Consider the following 15,844-nt stretch of genomic DNA (forward strand, 5'->3'; position numbering starts at 1 on the left):
TTTTTAAATGTGTAGTTTTCAAATAACTATAATATTAAGTGTAGTTTTCAAATTTCTTATAAGATTTGGTGTATTTATAAAAATCTCTGAAAAAATTATTATAAAAATCTTATAATGATGCTTATATAGAAGGAAATCTATAGTCAACATTTCGTTTCTAGAATAAATTTCAAACATCACTAATTAATTAATATAATGCACAATACTGGAAATAATGTGGTCAAAAAAATTATTAGCATTAAATCATTGGCCAAAACCGCAAATTTTGAAAGAAATATAATTTTTGATGTGCAAATAGTTCAATTCCATGTAATAACACAACTACATTGAGATTTTAACATGTTGGTGGTTTAATATGATTTTAGTTTTGCTTTACTATTTGGTTTTACAAGAATAATCATTGTAAGCCAAAACCAAATCTAGTATTGTTTGATAGAATTTTAATTTTAGCTTCCAATTAATTCTTTTTTTTTTTAAAGAAGTTATATTTACTATAATTCTTTTTTTTCTAAAGAAGTCACACCTATCTATTTCAAGCTGACGGGCACTACCTCCTAATAATGTTGGGACAAAAAATGTACGATTTTTAATGCCACCATCGGTTGCTCATGCAGGATGGTAGTTAGGACAAAGATGTCTCTGAGATTGTATTGAGTATGTAATCTGCAATGTACATCCTAGCAGACTAATTGTGAGACGGAAAAACGGACTGGAGGAAAAAGAAGTTGAAGGGACATAATTGGTCAGAGCTAATAAGTCAGCTGGAGGATTCTTAGAAGGGAGTAAGTTTCAGATAGGAGACATGGACCATGTCACATGGTGATTCGTTTGCTAGCGATTGGTAAACTCCCAATTTTTGGAATGGTAAAAGAGGTGAATGATAGGTGTGTAAAAGTCGAATGAGAAGACGGATACATTAGAACGGTATGAGTAATAAATAGTTTGTCTTTTTAGATGATTGATTAGGGTTGATTACTCTTGTGCACTATCCTTGCTAATAGGAACTTATATTTTCCTGATTAGGTCGACCCTGATGATGATCCACATGGTGGTGAGGCAGATGAGGAATGGGAGCATAGTGACGTTTACTGATTCTTCACCTTTTGTTACACCAAAAAATAAATACAGTACACCAAAAAATAAATACAGTACACCAAAAAAATATTTAAAAGCTTAAAATGATTTAATAGTAGAATAAATGATTTAATGATTTAATGGTACACCAAATAAGGGCCCATTAAGGCTCATGAGAAGAAGAAGAAAAAAAAAAGGAGCGAAAAATAAAAGAGAGAGTCGCGGATTTTACAGTTCCCTCGTATATTTTTTCTAGATCTGTTCTTTCCCCCATTCTCTCTTCTTCACCTTTGTTTTGATTTTTTTTTTCTCCTAGGACGATGATATAGAAACTTCTAGAGAATTTGGAAAACAAAATTCAGAGAAAATCAAACATTGGAAAAAAAGATGGGATACGCAAGGAAAGTGGAAGACGACGACAACAACAACAAATCGTTATCGTTATCGTTATCGTCATCACTGAAGGAATCGGTGTTAATAGAAGCAACTATGTGCATAATCGGATTGCAAGTTCACGTTCACGTCAAGGATGGTTCCGTCTTTTCTGGGATTTTCTACACTGCTTCCCTCGACAACGGCTTTGGTAACTTTTTCGATTTCAATCTGTTAGCGATTTTGGATTCGAGAGCTTCTTTTATCGTAATTTGTTGTTGTCACCTGTTTTAAAATGTCGTAGTAGAGATCTGTGGATGTGATCTTCTGATGGTCGAATCTATGACTCTGTTAATTCGTTCGTCAAATATTATTAATCACTTAGTTGTTGCCTGGTGTGGATCTGTCATCTGTGTATTTGTTGGTGTGATGTATACGGCTTTGGTTCTGTGTAGGCGTTGTTTTGAAGAATGCAAGAATTATTAAGAAGGGAACAAGTGAAGCGAATGTAGCAAATGGGAGTGTGGTCGAGACACTTGTTATTTTGTCTTCCAATATTGTTCAAATCATTGCACAAGTGTGTTCTCTTCTCTCTCGTCCTTCATTTACTTTACTTTTCTTAGAGCTGCATTTTTTTTTTTTTGATAATCTATGTGACAAAGAGGTTATGGATCTGTCTCATAGGGAGTCTCACTTCCATCAAATGTTACAACTGGTAATAATGAGGCTGTAAATGTCAGATCAGCCACAGAGACTTTACCTTCTCAGCCATGTGCCATAAACAACTCCACAGAATTCTGGAATGAAGGAAACGACTATGATCGTCTGAGGTAAACTGTGTGCTTTGCTTTAACTTCATCTTCAAACAGAAACTAAACTAAATGGTGATTGGGTTATGGATGGTTCATCCTTCTGTGAGTCTTCTTGCTGCACTTTTTATGTGCAATGTCAATCTTAGCAAAATCTAGTTTAGCATCTGCATCAAACATATCTATGCTCGCACAATTCACTTAATTTTTTAACTTTACCGAGATCATTTTCTTTTCTTTTTCTCTGATTCTTGTATGTTGCTGTTGACAGGCAGGCTGTGGATCTTGTGGAGCGTATTTACCTCCACCAAGAAGATACTGTTAGTTTTGTAGAAAGATAGTTCATTTATTCGATTCGCTTTTTACTTAGCAACTGCTTACTTGTTTAGATTCTTATTGCAGATTGATATGCAAAGCTCAAGTTCTAGCTGTGAGTTCAATTTCCCCGGAGTTTTTTTTATCTTTGTTATATCTATGGTTTATACTTGTTTCTGCTTCTTTTTGACAGTGAATGTTTCTAACATGCTTATCCTCGACTTTCTTTCATGTGAAATTACAAACATCCAGTAGATAGTATGTGCGAACGAGTTAAACCCGTAGAAGAAGATAAGTTGATGCCGGAACCTTTTAGCAATGATTTTCACGATACTGCTGAAAGGCCCTCTTCAACTGACAATTCATCATTACAAAGTACAACTGTTGATGACACCTCAGAGTTGTGTCAGGGTTTAGAGGCATCTTCAACTGCATCAGTACCTATCCAGGCCGTCAAAAAGGCTAAGGTGATTCTTAAAGATTTGTTCTCTCACATTCAGACTAGCATGTTCACTGGAGCCGATGTTTTGTTGCCAAGTAATTTTAAAGGTTCATTTTATTTGTTCTGTTACTCAATTACCAAATTTTTATTTCTGAAACTTATACCACATACAGGAGTTCAAGTTGAATCCAGATGCAAAGATTTTTTCTCCATCTTATACGAAACGTCTTCCACCATCTCCTGTTGGAATGCCTGATGTTGGAAATATTGCTTATATACCAAGCAACAGTCAGATGCTACCGGTTCCTGAAGCTATTTACCCAGAAATTGGAAACAACCCTTATATGCCGCAAGCATCTCCACCTTCCAAGTTTGTACCATATGGTAATTCGACTGCTGGACATGCTGTCGGTGGTATTCAATTTCCTCAACACGTAAGTATTTCAATATTGTCCCTGCCTATCTTACTCTCTTCGGGCATGTTATGTCAAAGAACTTTTATCAACTAGTGACTGAGAGTCAGAGAATAGACTATTTTCTCTCACCACTAAGCGCCTGCATGGTTAACAACCATAAATGTTAGTTTTGGCGACCAGATTACCGATCGTTTTGAAGATATGAATTAGTTTGTACTATTAAAATGCGTCCTTTTATTTTCGACCACCAACTCTTTTATCTTGCCATCGATGAATCATACTTTCACTCAACCCATTTTTCTGCAGATGATTGGGCCTACTGTGAACAGGGCACAGCCGCAGAGATTGAACTCTCAGTACCAGGCTGTTCAAGCTGCACCAATGCTTGTAAATCTAAATCCTCAGGTTGTACATGGAGGTTCCCAAAACTCACTTTTGTTGAAGGCGCGTTTATAAAAAGAATGGCTCTGTATTGAGCTTTATTGGTGTATTTGTTTCTAAAGACTTTTTCTAATTTACTCCAGGTGATGGTTGCAAGATCGGGGCAGGGGCAGCTTGTATATATCCAACCAGTTTCTCAGGTTAAAACTTGATGCATCTAGAGTCTTGATTAATTTTTTTGTGTTTTGAAAAATATAAGCAATTTGGTGAACCGTTAATGATGTTAGGTTAATGTTAATCAATCTATGACTTGCATGTTAGATAACTGTATGTCTAGTATGTCTGAGTGAAAGAAGAAATACTATTACGCAGTCATTAGTTTGAGTTTGCTCGAAAATCTCCTCTTATTCATATCTTCATAGTCATTTCTAGTAATCGTATCTTATTTTTCAGGATCTGCTTCAAGGAACACTGCCTCTTTCACCTATGCTCCCCCGTCCTCTACCAACCACTCAACATGTCCAATACCTGAAGCATCAAGGTAAAAGAGTCTGTAACTAAATAAATAGCCGAAGAACCAACCATGTTTTCCCTTTTTTTGATTCAAATCAAAGAGATGGCCGTAACCAGAATGGTCCAATTTGTTGATGCAGGTGTATTTGCAGCTGGCCAGCCGCAGCAGCTATGCGCTTCCCAACCGTTCACGGCCGGTGGACTGCAATCTTACGGCGTTCCTGCCCAATTTCCAGTTATGCAGCCTCCTTTTCCCACGAATCAGCTAATGACAGTTGCTATTCCTAACGGTTTCTACACAAAATTTCCATAAACGAAGTCTCATTGTTTTGGGTTTTATACCTTTATTCTTTGCCTCTCCAACCTAATGTCCTGGTTTGGCTCATAGTTTTTTTTCTTCCTTCTGACGGTTTTGGGTGTTTTGCTCGTTTTTTTGCTATTAAATTGGTAATTCTTTATTGGATTGTCTAGTTGAATTGGGTATAAACTGTTGTAACATGTGAAAACATAATGATTCTTTGGAGGAAAAAAGTATATTGTAGTGTAGATCACATATTGGTAATGATCTCAATAAAAAGGCTCCAATGATCACATAGATGTTGGAACATTACGCTTGAAGCAGAGCGAGAACAACCATATGTTAAAAATTGAAAATGACTTTTGTTGTGTGACAGTTGCTAAATATTTATTTTGCCAGTAATTGTAAAAGAAAGACTCCAGTTCAGATTTATATATACAAAAGATTGTGGGCCAACTACGAAGATTATAGGCCCATAATCGCAAAAAAATTACAGGCCCACGAAAGGTTTCTTTAATTTTGTTTTTTTTTTTTTTCTTTTCGGTTTGAGCTGACCAAAATCCGCCGGCCACAACTACTCGTCGATTCTAATCTCCGGCGATCAGAAACCTCGCGGTGAGTTTTGATGGAAGAAAAGCTTCCGAAATCTCTCAAGAATCTCGAATTGAATACGAATCGTGAACCGAAGAATAAGATTCCTGTTTCAGCTTATCTATCTTCTTTGCGTAAGCCTTCCTTTCTCGAGCTGGGTTAAATTTGGGGGTGAGCATGGCTGTTGGTGATGTTTAGGATTTGGATTCTGATATGTTTCCAATGGTTTGCTTCAGTCACAGGAATGTCTCCGTTGAAATCAAAACCTCCATCTCTTGTGAGCTTATGTCTTGGAGTTATTGGGAAGCATTTAGATGAGATGATCCCTTGTTTAGCTGATATCGCTGTTATATTTCCAGCAGACATCAAGGTTATATTTGAGTTTCAGTGTTTTATCGTTTTAAGCTGTTTACTCGGTTTAGTATACTATGCACTTTGCTAATCCAAGGCATGTTCATGTGAAACAGATGTCGATTGCAGCAATTGCTAGAAGAAGAAAGCTACTGGGTGATGATGTGATTATCTCTTTGGCTGACAGTTCCTGGGAGATTTTAGACGTTAGTGGTTCAGATGTTACGAATTCTGGCTTAGCTAAAGTGGCGGAAATTTGCAAATCTCTCCGAGCTGTGGACATTAGGTAGGTAGTATAGTTGCTTACTAAGAGTTTATTTGACCTATATGAGTGTTGAGTCCTGATCTCTGTGCTTGTACCTCATGGTATGTGTGAATTTGATTGGTAGTACTGACTTAGTTGGGTACTATGATGCTTTCTCTATGGTTTTTTTGTTAAGCTCTGATAATAATCAAGCACCCGGTGCAACACCTGTGTCTGATTGTGTTGGGTTTCTTTGGATATTTGCAGGCTGGAATTGTGATATGCTTTGTAGTTCTGGTCTTACTGGTTCTTTAGTTAGGAGCTTCTGTATGTTTAATAAGTGGTGTTTGTTTTCCCTCTAGTATTATATAGTTTTATGGTTTTGTTATGCAGCCGGTGCAACAAAATCACATCTTTGGGCGTCTCAGAGCTTGTACAACACTGCCGGTCATTGGAGACTCTTAGATGCGGGTAAACTTTTTTTGCTCCTGTTAAGTGCACTAAGCTGGCCTTTCATGTGTTGTTGTTGGTGTGGCTTGTCTAATTAATCATGAATTAAGTGACTTTCTGGGTAAAAGTGAGATAGAAGTGAATCCATAGTATGTGGGATTGAGTAGGCGGCTAACAAACTCTATAAAACAAGCAATGAGACAATATTTTATATTGCAGAGGATGCCCAAGCAGTGAGTCCACCGCACGCAGATCTTTAGATATCTTTAAGCCAAACTTGAGTAATCTTGAAGGAGAAACATGGGAAGAACTAGACACTTCAGAGATTGGTCATGGTGGTCAATCAGTGCGTTGGCTTATTTGGGTATGTATTGTCCCTTTGACTGATAAGCTACCCGATTGATGCTCCCTTTTTGAGTTGGCGAATTTTGCCTTGCTTTGGATAAGCGAAACCTTGGATAAGGGAAACCATAAGTTAATTAGAAGAATCTACTATCTATTCTTGGTCAACTCTGTCTCCATCTGTGTCTCTTACCACACTGTGTTCGGTCTTTTTTGGTGCACAAGTTTCACAAATAATTTGCTTTTTCTGCAGCCACAAATTGATAAGGATTCATTGGAGATGCTATCCTCGGAGTGTCCAAGAATAGTGGTAAATCCCAAGCCATCACTTATCGCGTACAGAGCAAACGAGGTCCCTCGAGAAGCACTACCAGATATTCCACTGGACGAACCATTTGTCAAAGATATTGATCCTAAGACTTGGGTTGTCACCGGAGTTGTGCAGAAGCCCACATCTTTCCCGTTATCGAATGAACTGCCAATAGCAGAGAAGTTCAGACTAGCGTATGCAGAGAGAGAGATGCAAGATTGGCCCCAAAACGTGCGAAGAATGCAAGGCAACATCAACGTCGTGCTGAGAGAGATTGGATGATGTCAAGCGACAAAGCCAAAGCAATGGTTTTGGCATCAAAGGCCACCAGATCTTTGCACAAGAGTTAACAATATGGATTCTCTTCATCAATATATGTCAAAGAAATTATAGGAGGAAGATGAGTAGAGTTTCTAAGAATGCATATGCCTCTTCTCTACGGTGGTCGTGTTGAATCAGTTCACTGCGGTTTTTCGGAGTAAGAGGGAATAGTAAAGAACAGTGGCTGGTTACAGAAAAGTGTTCGTAACTGTTTAGTCTTGTATCCATATCTTTCAATTGATGCTACAGTCAAAGATACGTTACACTGTTTATAGAATGAAGTGTGTATTTTTGCATTTTCTTATAGCAACTCTTGCCGAGAAAAAGTTCAGTAACCTGAAAGAAAACAGATGCTCACAAAACTTGCTTTATTTGGATCTTAACAGAAGAAGAAAACAAAAGGTGAGAAACACTTGAGATCACTTGGTGCTCAAACTCCGGATGACATATGGTAGAATACCACCGTGATCATAGTATGCCAATTCCACCTGTGAACGTTCCCACAAAACAAGTCTCAGATAAACTGAAATTTTAATTTTACAGAATTTGTTTGCTATATAACCAGTTTACCTCTGTATCAAAGCGCAGAGTGCAAACAAAGGATTTGCCACTGTCAGTGGTTACAGTGACGTCTTGACCGGGTCTAATGTCACTGACTTTTGTAGGAAGGTGGACTGTGTAGCGTTCATGACCAGTGAGTCCAAGGGTTTCCGCGTCCTCCCCTGCCTTGAAACACAGAGGAATGATCCCCATACCAGCCAGGTTGCTGCGGTGGATTCTCTCAAAGCTCTTAGCAATTACAGCTTTCACTCCCTGATTTATACTTAACTGTTACAATCACAAGTGACAAGACATAACCAAAATCTGACAACCGTTGTAAATAATGTAAAACTTACCAAAAGCAAGGGACCCTTGGCAGCCCAATCCCGAGAGCTACCACTTCCATACTCGGCACCAGCCAGGATGATCGTATCCTGTCCAGCGGTCTTGTATTTCTGAAAATATATGTGAATTGAGTTAGGGACGTAAAGAAGGATCTATATATATGTTGAAGCTGTGTGAAGATTCTACTTACACTTGCTGCATCAAAAACGCTAAGCTTCTCTCCAGTCGGAATGTGAACAGTCTTGGGGCCAACTTCTCCTTTCAAGAGCTTGTTAACAATACGGATATTGGCAAATGTCCCACGAGCCATAACCTCGTCGTTTCCCCTTCGACTTCCATATGAGTTGAAGTTTTTTGGAATCACACCGCGGTCCATTAGAAACTTTGCAGCAGGACTAGTCTTTTGAATGTTTCCTGCTGGAGAGATGTGGTCTGTTGTTACGCTGTCCCCAAAGTTCAACAAGCAGTAGGCATCCTTGACTTCACGAGGACCAGGTGGATTTGCGGTCATATTCTTGAAATACGGAGGTTCATGAATGTACGTGGAGTTTGGATCCCAAGAATATAAGGTGGAACTCGGTGCAGAGAGTTCATTCCACAAGGGGTTTCCCTCTGTTATCGTTTCATAAGAGCTCTTGAACATGCTTGGTAGTACGCTATATTGAACAACCTATTGAAGAGTATAAGGAATGTTAACAAGGGACATTCAAAGGTGAATAACTTATTCTCTAAGCACGTCACCTATGTACCTGAGCAATTTCTTCATTGCTTGGCCATACATCCCTTAGGTACACACTTTTGCCATCTCTTCCGGTTCCTATAGGCTCTTTCTCAAAATCAATGTCAACCTGTAATCATAGGAGATCAATATATAGAAACAAACTCCAGACTCATGAGACTACTTAGCCAATTACTAGTCAATCTTGTTAATGATGTACTATGATGCCAAACGAGTTAAGGATATCCAAAGGAGACAAACATCTCAATTTCGAACTGAAAGTTGAAAAGTACAAACCGTTCCAGCAAGGGCATAAGCAACAACTAATGGTGGTGACGCAAGATAGTTAGCTCTTGTTTGTGGATGAACACGGCCTTCAAAGTTTCGGTTTCCAGACAGCACAGCAGCTGGGATGATATCTGTGACACGGAGGAAGCACAATGGACCAACCAAAAAGTGAGCTTCAGTTTGACGATATAAGGGCACTAATTTATCGGTGGAGAAACATAATTAACGAGGATTCCAGGTGAAATGAAAATGAGAATGGCTCAAGGAGATGCTAACGAAACAAAAACAAAACATGATGAAAATGTTGTTACCAGTTCCTTCTATAGCAGATGCAACTTCTGGCTCAAGGTCGCCAGAATTCCCAATGCATGTTGTGCAGCCGTAGCCAACAATTTGGAATCCTTGCTTGTTCAAGTACTCTCGGAGACCACTGCAGAGAAGGTAAACGTTAAGTATGGATATCCCATAATCAAGATCAAATAGGTTATCCTGTTATCCAAATGAAAATACGTTGACTCCAACACACCTTCGATCCAAATATTTCTCGACAACTCTAGACCCTGGAGCAAGACTTGTCTTAACCCATGGTTTAACCTGAATTGTGACTTCAACTTCAGTCAAAACAGGATTCATAACTCAGTGATCTCAGGGCAAAGAGAAAAGGTAGAAACTCACCTCCACGCCAAGTTCCAAAGCTTTCTTTGCAACGAGTGCAGCCCCGATCATGACACTTGGGTTTGATGTGTTTGTACAACTCGTAATCGCCGCAATAACAACACTACCATGCTTGATCTCAGCAGGTTGTCCTTTGTACGAGAACTTCACAACTTCTTCTTGTTTTTCTTTTGGCACTGCAAAACCCTTCAAACAAGAAGCAAAGTTTTACAAGTTATCCAAAAAAAAAAGAAATCAATGTCATTGTCTCACCTTAAATCCAACAGGATTGTCAAGGCATGCTTGCCAGTCAGCCTTCATATCTTTCAAAGGCACTCGGTCATGAGGCCTGTTAAACAGAAAATATAGTAATGAAATCCTTAGGAAGGTAATAATGGCGATGGTCAGTTCAAAATATCAAAACGAAGTGAAAGTATACCTTTTAGGCCCAGAAATACATGGTTCAACATGTCCCAAATCCAACTGCAGATAAGATGTGTATGCTCTTTCTTGCGGGGGCTGCAATAATGTCCACAAATATTTGGAGTTGAGAATCTTTTCAAAAGAAATAAAATACAGTAAACAGATTAAGGATATCCATACCTCATTGTAGTCAACGAACATATTGTTTGCGCGCAAATACGATTCTATCATTGACACCTAAACAAATCAAGTTGGCGATCATGTGAGTCACAAAAAACAGAGGAAACAGGATACATAGCTTGTTAAACTGTTTAGGTAAGATACAGAAAAACTAAGCCACGTGACAATGCATACTGAAGAACAAAACAACACAACTTAAGTCTACAAATAGCTTGTTAAATTGTTTTGAAACGAGACGATGCAGCAATATTCACTCTCAGCACAGGTAAACCACACGAACAAGAACTTGAAACTAAAAGCGCTTTATATAATTCGATTTAACCAAAAAAGAAAGAATGAAAAAGTAGAGAGAGAGAATTCACAGTTTCATCGCTTCTTCCAGTCAACTTCAGGTACTCCAGGGTAACATGATCCACTGGGAAGAAACCCATAGTTGCTCCATACTCAGGAGACATATTTGCAATTGTGGCTCTATCAGCAAGTGAAAGTTCACTCATCCCCTCACCTTCATATCAAAATAAAAATGTTAAAGCAGGTATACTGACCAAATCATTGTCCATCAGAAATCCAAAGTCACACAGCCATGGTACTCACCGTAAAATTCAACAAACTTGCCGACAACACCATGCTTCCTCAATATTTGGGTCACGGTGAGAACTAAATCAGTAGCAGTAACCCCTTCCTTCAATTTTCCATCCAACTTAAATCCGACCACGCCAGGTAATACCATGCTCATGGGCTGATAAATTTTTGAAGAACCATGAGCGACAAAGCAAACTTGACACTTATATATGTACACAAGACACATAAACCCAAATTAAACAGTGAAGGTGTGCAGAGGAAATGAACTCACCTGACCAAGCATTGCTGCCTCTGCCTCAATTCCTCCAACACCCCACCCAGCGACTCCTAATCCATCAATCATGGTTGTGTGGGAGTCAGTTCCAACAACGCTATCAGGGTAGAGAAATCCGTTCGAGTTGAAAACAACACGTCCAAGGTATTCCAAGTTGACCTGAGTGTCAAATAATAACAATCAGAACAGAACCATCAGACAGCAATATGGGATTCACATGTTTTATCTTAATATAATGAAAGTGTCATCATGTACCTGATGGACAATCCCAGACCCAGGAGGAACGACAAGCATGTTTTGGAAGGCCGTTGAACCCCACTTAAGGAACGCAAATCTTTCTTTGTTCCTCTTGAATTCAAGCTCCTCATTTTTCAATGCGGCATCTTCTGATCTTGCAAAGTCAACTTGGACTGAGTGATCAACGACAAGATCAACAGGAACCTAGACATGTACTGGAAAATATGAGAACTACTAGACCAAACATATTACAACGCAAAAACGATAAAGAAGAGTTCACTAACCAAGGGGTTAATCTTGTTAGGATCACTACCAAGACTCTTCACTGCATCCCTCATAGAAGCAAGATCAACTAGAGCTGGTACACCTGTGAAGTCCTGAACAAGAAAAATAAAAGTTAGCATAGTGCTGGCTTAATCTATACCGTTCTTAGTTGACTGGAGAGAGGTTCTAGTATAAAAGTAAAGAAAAAAATAAAGCTACAAACCTGTAAAATAACACGGGCTGGCTTGAAGGAGATCTCAACCTGCTTAGTAGATGTATTCTCCCAGTCAAGGATTTTCTCAACGTCATCCTTTGTAACTTGATAGTTGTCACAATTACGAATTGCTGACTCCAATAGTATCCTTACAGAGTATGGCAGCTTATCTACATACATTATCACGAGAAAAAAAAGGTGTCAACTTCACCAGAAAAATCCCATTACAAGAAAACAGATTTAAGGAAGACTCGATCAAGGAACCATACCAACTCTTGGATCGTTTAAAGCTGGTAACGAGTAGTACTGTCCATACTCTCCACCACCAGGTTTAGGTAGACTTGTCAAAATATCCTTGTAGGCATGCTCAGAAGCTGCGTTTATTTTTTCCATACCAAAACTATTAGAATTTCCATAATCATAACAAAATGTTCATCTAATAGGTGATTCTCGTGTTTCAACTGATCCAGTCTAAAACGAAATCGATCTAAGAAGGATTCTTGTAATACAAGTTAAAGAGCAAATCATTCTTATAGAAACAAAAGAAAGCAAAGCAAAACAGAACATACCAATGGTTGCGTATTTCCTCTCAAATTTCTCCATCACCGGAGCAGAGTTCCTAGATTGAGCACGAAGGCTAGCAGGATATCTCCAGCTCCCACCATGGCTCCACCGCGTCGAAGCAGAGCAAACGCGAAACGAGCGGAGAGCCGACGAGAAGCTCTTAGATCGGTTCGTCGTCTGATTGAGAACGGACGTGGCGGATGGAGAAGAAACCGAAGCTGTTTCGGTAGAAGCGATCTTCGTGATGGAAGAAGAAAGCCTCGACAGCGAGGCAGAACGCACGCCGGAAGTGGCGCGTCGATACATGGCGGCAAATCAAAACAGTTGAAGAGATTGGGGAAATGTCTCCGAAGGAAGGAAGAAGGATCAAATTGAAACGAAGAAGATCGTGGAAGGAACGAAGGTGAGAGAGAGAGAGAGATAGAGATGATCTTATTCGTCAAGCTTCTTCTCGATTAAGAGAGATTTAACAGAACCTTCTCCAAGGACACACTCACTAAATATATACAAATGCCAAGGGCCAGGTCAGATGTGTCTCTTTTTAACCATTGGATCAATTCTAGACGCGCAAATGGACGGCCTGTGATTCTCTTTGGAATGTTGACCATTTTATATTCAATTATTTTAAAAAGATAAATAATAATAGCTTGCAAATTATTAAAAAAAAAACATATTTTTATATACTAAAAGGTACTAGACCAACGTGAGAGAACATTCGAATAATTGGCTTTTTGCCTTTGGGGACGATGGGGAATATTTTCTTTTTCCAGAAAGTAAATTTCTTTCACAAATTAATCTACACAGTAAACATTAGTACTTAACCCAAACCAGAATAAAATTTAGAACTACACTTATTTTTGGTAATACTACTACGTTTTGATTGGCTGGTGTGTCTGGATCAAACCAAGTAGGACTTCTCCTCTGATGTTTTTATTAACTTTTTTTTGTTTAACTCCTAATAAATAAAAGTCAACGAGGAAAAACAAAGGGAGAGCTAGGCTCTTCTTCAGCTACGAAGGACAAAGGCAAAGAAAAGTCTCAAGGACTATGCCAAGAGACAAACACCCTAAAATAAAACAAAGCACACCAAGATGGCTTCTCATTTTGACTCTTCTATGTCCTCAATGACAGCGTCAATTCAAAGGCCACAAATTTAGAGTCCTCAAAAGATCTTTTGTATATGATGATCCATCTGTAAGAGTCAAACCAATCAGTTTGTGTTAGAGTACAACAAACAAATAATTAGGACAAAAAGAAAATCTGCTGGTATTTTATCTGCGTTTAAGATGGTGGCTGCCATGTCCCGGGCCTAAAAGATAATCCAGACCCTGATGGTTCTGTTGTCCTGCATCATCAACATCACCATTAGTTTGGTTCAATTTAAGCATACCAAACACAATACATAAGTTCATGTTCATTGCAGTAGAGTCTACCGAATCAGTATAGCTATCCTAAAAATAGATCAAAATGAAGAATCAAAATTGATTCTAAGAAATGAGCCAAACAAAAAAAGGGCTAGAGACTACTCAATAAAAAAAAAGTACTTAAGGACTATCCGGTGAGATATTTGAGAGTTGTTTAACTTGAGTTACGAGAGTACGAATGTTATGAATGCTTTTTATGGAAATACTGAAGCCAGCTAGACATACTTTGGTTCGAGTGGTTCTGCAATCTGCAGTTACTATCTCGGGTTCATGTTCCTTGATCCTGTAAAAGAAATGTGAGGACATTTGGTTATGGTGTTCTTGTGAAAGATGTTGTGTTTTGCATCCAGAAAAACATAGAATGTAAAAAGATTTTACACAATTAGTGCGGAGATATTATAAATCCTGATGATTCACCTTGATTTATCTGCTTCTTCACTAGCTTTCTCTGGTTTATCACCTTAAAGAATTAACAAACAAGACATAACAGTCAGTCTTACTTCCACCAGTTTGTGGTAGAATAATTAATAATAAGCTCTTTATTGTTAAATAGGAAAACTAGTAACTGTAGTAATCTCAGCCCTTAAATCAACAAATGACGCAAAATGAACAATTCTTATTTCCCTTCAAAAAGGAAATGCAGGAAATCCCTTATTTACCATCAAAACTTCACCATAATCACAGACTTTACAAATCAAATGCACAAGATGTTTCCGGATGAAGTTCAAAAAACTACTATAATCATAAGTGCAATAGATACACGCTGAAAAAGAATCAACAACTTTCCCTCAGAAGCATTTTGTGTCACACAAACAGTGTAATTTCTAAAGAAAATTTAGGAAGACAGCTTTAGCTCTAAATCTAATGCAACGAAGTGTTTCAGAAAACGGGAGAATATGAAACCTAAGAAGTTAGTCTTCAGCACTCTATGGTGACTCCCTAAATCTATTAAAACCAGAGAAAAATATAATACCTTCTGAATCCGGTGGAAAATGGCGAACAAAGTTTGTCAAATCTGGAATATCAACTTTAGCTTTACACAGAGAGTGACAAGGGACTGAAGGCAAAACGAAAACAGTAAATATTTGCAGATAAAAAATCAAATACATAAGACACAAGAAAAGATAAAAGTTATTTTTAGTAATTTTTAAACACAAGGAAGGTTCCAAAAATCAAGTACTCAAAGTCATAAACGAGCAGGGATCATAAAATGAGAGACTAGTATAGAAAAGGAATGGTGAGATATTTAAAATGATAGAAAAGTACTGCAATAATGCATTAATAATCTGAAAAACCTACGAGCAACACTAGGCTTCATACACAAGCTCACGACGCCTTGCTTCAAGTTGAGCCATTTCCTGAGACCAGTAAGAAAACACCAACATCAGACCAGATACTGAAGTTACAAACCCACGACCAAGACTTATGTCATATGAGATGAAACCATTATTAAAAAAAAACCCAACCTTATGAGTTTGTAAGAAGATTTACCACCAGGAATAGAGGTTGGGTCCTCCTCTCCATCACTGGAAACTGGAAAGTAGAAAGAAGCACATCAGAACATCTTGCTGCTGCTGCACAAATGGATTCCACAGGAGTCTTACTAAGAGCATACAAAACAGGTTCATGTACCAGTGCTCGGTACACAGGATCACACGTAGACAAATCACATAGTCCTCTTTTCAACATCTCTGATTAGTCCAATTTCCTAAACAATGGAAACAAAACCCGGAATTAAATTCATATCTCACGAATCAAAACAGTTTCTAAATGCATTTACTTCACTGCAACAAACACACACACACACGAAAGGCAAAATAATTCAGCAATTTGCAAAATAGACCAGCGAACTTGGATGTTTAAATGAAAAATTCGTAAGATTGGAAAAAAAAAAAAAAGGAATTCAAA

The 15,844-nt window shown here is 38.3% G+C and overlaps 3 protein-coding genes across 3 annotated transcripts; 2 read left to right on the plus strand and 1 right to left on the minus strand.

Annotated features, from left to right (window-relative positions):
* The first annotated feature begins 1,213 nt into the window (after positions 1 to 1,213).
* LOC104722231 (uncharacterized) lies at positions 1,214 to 4,792 on the plus strand. Its single transcript, XM_010440371.3, has 11 exons — positions 1,214 to 1,657; positions 1,902 to 2,023; positions 2,131 to 2,276; positions 2,527 to 2,575; positions 2,658 to 2,685; positions 2,823 to 3,037; positions 3,186 to 3,446; positions 3,735 to 3,833; positions 3,953 to 4,009; positions 4,263 to 4,350; positions 4,463 to 4,792. Exons 1-11 carry the CDS (start codon positions 1,462 to 1,464, stop codon positions 4,633 to 4,635), a joined length of 1,434 nt encoding a protein of 477 aa, XP_010438673.1. The 5' UTR covers positions 1,214 to 1,461; the 3' UTR covers positions 4,636 to 4,792.
* Positions 4,793 to 5,160: 368 nt separating this feature from the next.
* On the plus strand, positions 5,161 to 7,525 carry LOC104722233 (uncharacterized). Its single transcript, XM_010440373.3, is given in 7 exon segments — positions 5,161 to 5,345; positions 5,448 to 5,581; positions 5,679 to 5,848; positions 6,200 to 6,277; positions 6,476 to 6,620; positions 6,852 to 7,109; positions 7,112 to 7,525. Coding segments are annotated over 7 exon segments (1,032 nt in total). The 5' UTR covers positions 5,161 to 5,245; the 3' UTR covers positions 7,259 to 7,525.
* On the minus strand, positions 7,429 to 13,027 carry LOC104722232 (aconitate hydratase 2, mitochondrial). The gene is made up of 20 exons (XM_087474505.1): positions 12,518 to 13,027; positions 12,218 to 12,322; positions 11,958 to 12,118; positions 11,755 to 11,847; positions 11,489 to 11,674; positions 11,231 to 11,392; positions 10,972 to 11,116; positions 10,740 to 10,882; positions 10,378 to 10,434; positions 10,214 to 10,293; positions 10,048 to 10,123; positions 9,796 to 9,981; positions 9,647 to 9,714; positions 9,432 to 9,550; positions 9,130 to 9,251; positions 8,864 to 8,962; positions 8,305 to 8,784; positions 8,126 to 8,224; positions 7,800 to 8,042; positions 7,429 to 7,717 (listed from the first exon to the last, which is right to left on the minus strand). Exons 1-20 carry the CDS (start codon positions 12,816 to 12,818, stop codon positions 7,649 to 7,651), a joined length of 2,994 nt encoding a protein of 997 aa, XP_087330631.1. The 5' UTR covers positions 12,819 to 13,027; the 3' UTR covers positions 7,429 to 7,648.
* Positions 13,028 to 15,844: the final 2,817 nt, after the last annotated feature.

Source organism: Camelina sativa, chromosome 11 (assembly GCF_030686135.1).
Source record: "Camelina sativa cultivar CO46 ecotype springtype chromosome 11, ASM3068613v1".
Classification (NCBI taxonomy): Eukaryota; Viridiplantae; Streptophyta; class Magnoliopsida; order Brassicales; family Brassicaceae; genus Camelina; species Camelina sativa.

Coding starts and splice junctions, on each gene's coding strand:
- LOC104722232 (XM_087474505.1), bottom strand. CDS start 12,818: ATGTATCGACGCGCCACTTCCGGCGTGCGTTCTGCCTCGCTGTCGAGG. Junction 8,785..8,863: donor GCAATGAAGAAATTGCTCAG/GTACATAGGTGA, acceptor ACTCTTCAATAG/GTTGTTCAATATAGCGTACT. Junction 7,718..7,799: donor CTCTGCGCTTTGATACAGAG/GTAAACTGGTTA, acceptor GAACGTTCACAG/GTGGAATTGGCATACTATGA.
- LOC104722231 (XM_010440371.3), top strand. CDS start 1,462: ATGGGATACGCAAGGAAAGTGGAAGACGACGACAACAACAACAAATCG. Junction 2,024..2,130: donor TTGTTCAAATCATTGCACAA/GTGTGTTCTCTT, acceptor TCTGTCTCATAG/GGAGTCTCACTTCCATCAAA. Junction 3,447..3,734: donor GTATTCAATTTCCTCAACAC/GTAAGTATTTCA, acceptor ATTTTTCTGCAG/ATGATTGGGCCTACTGTGAA.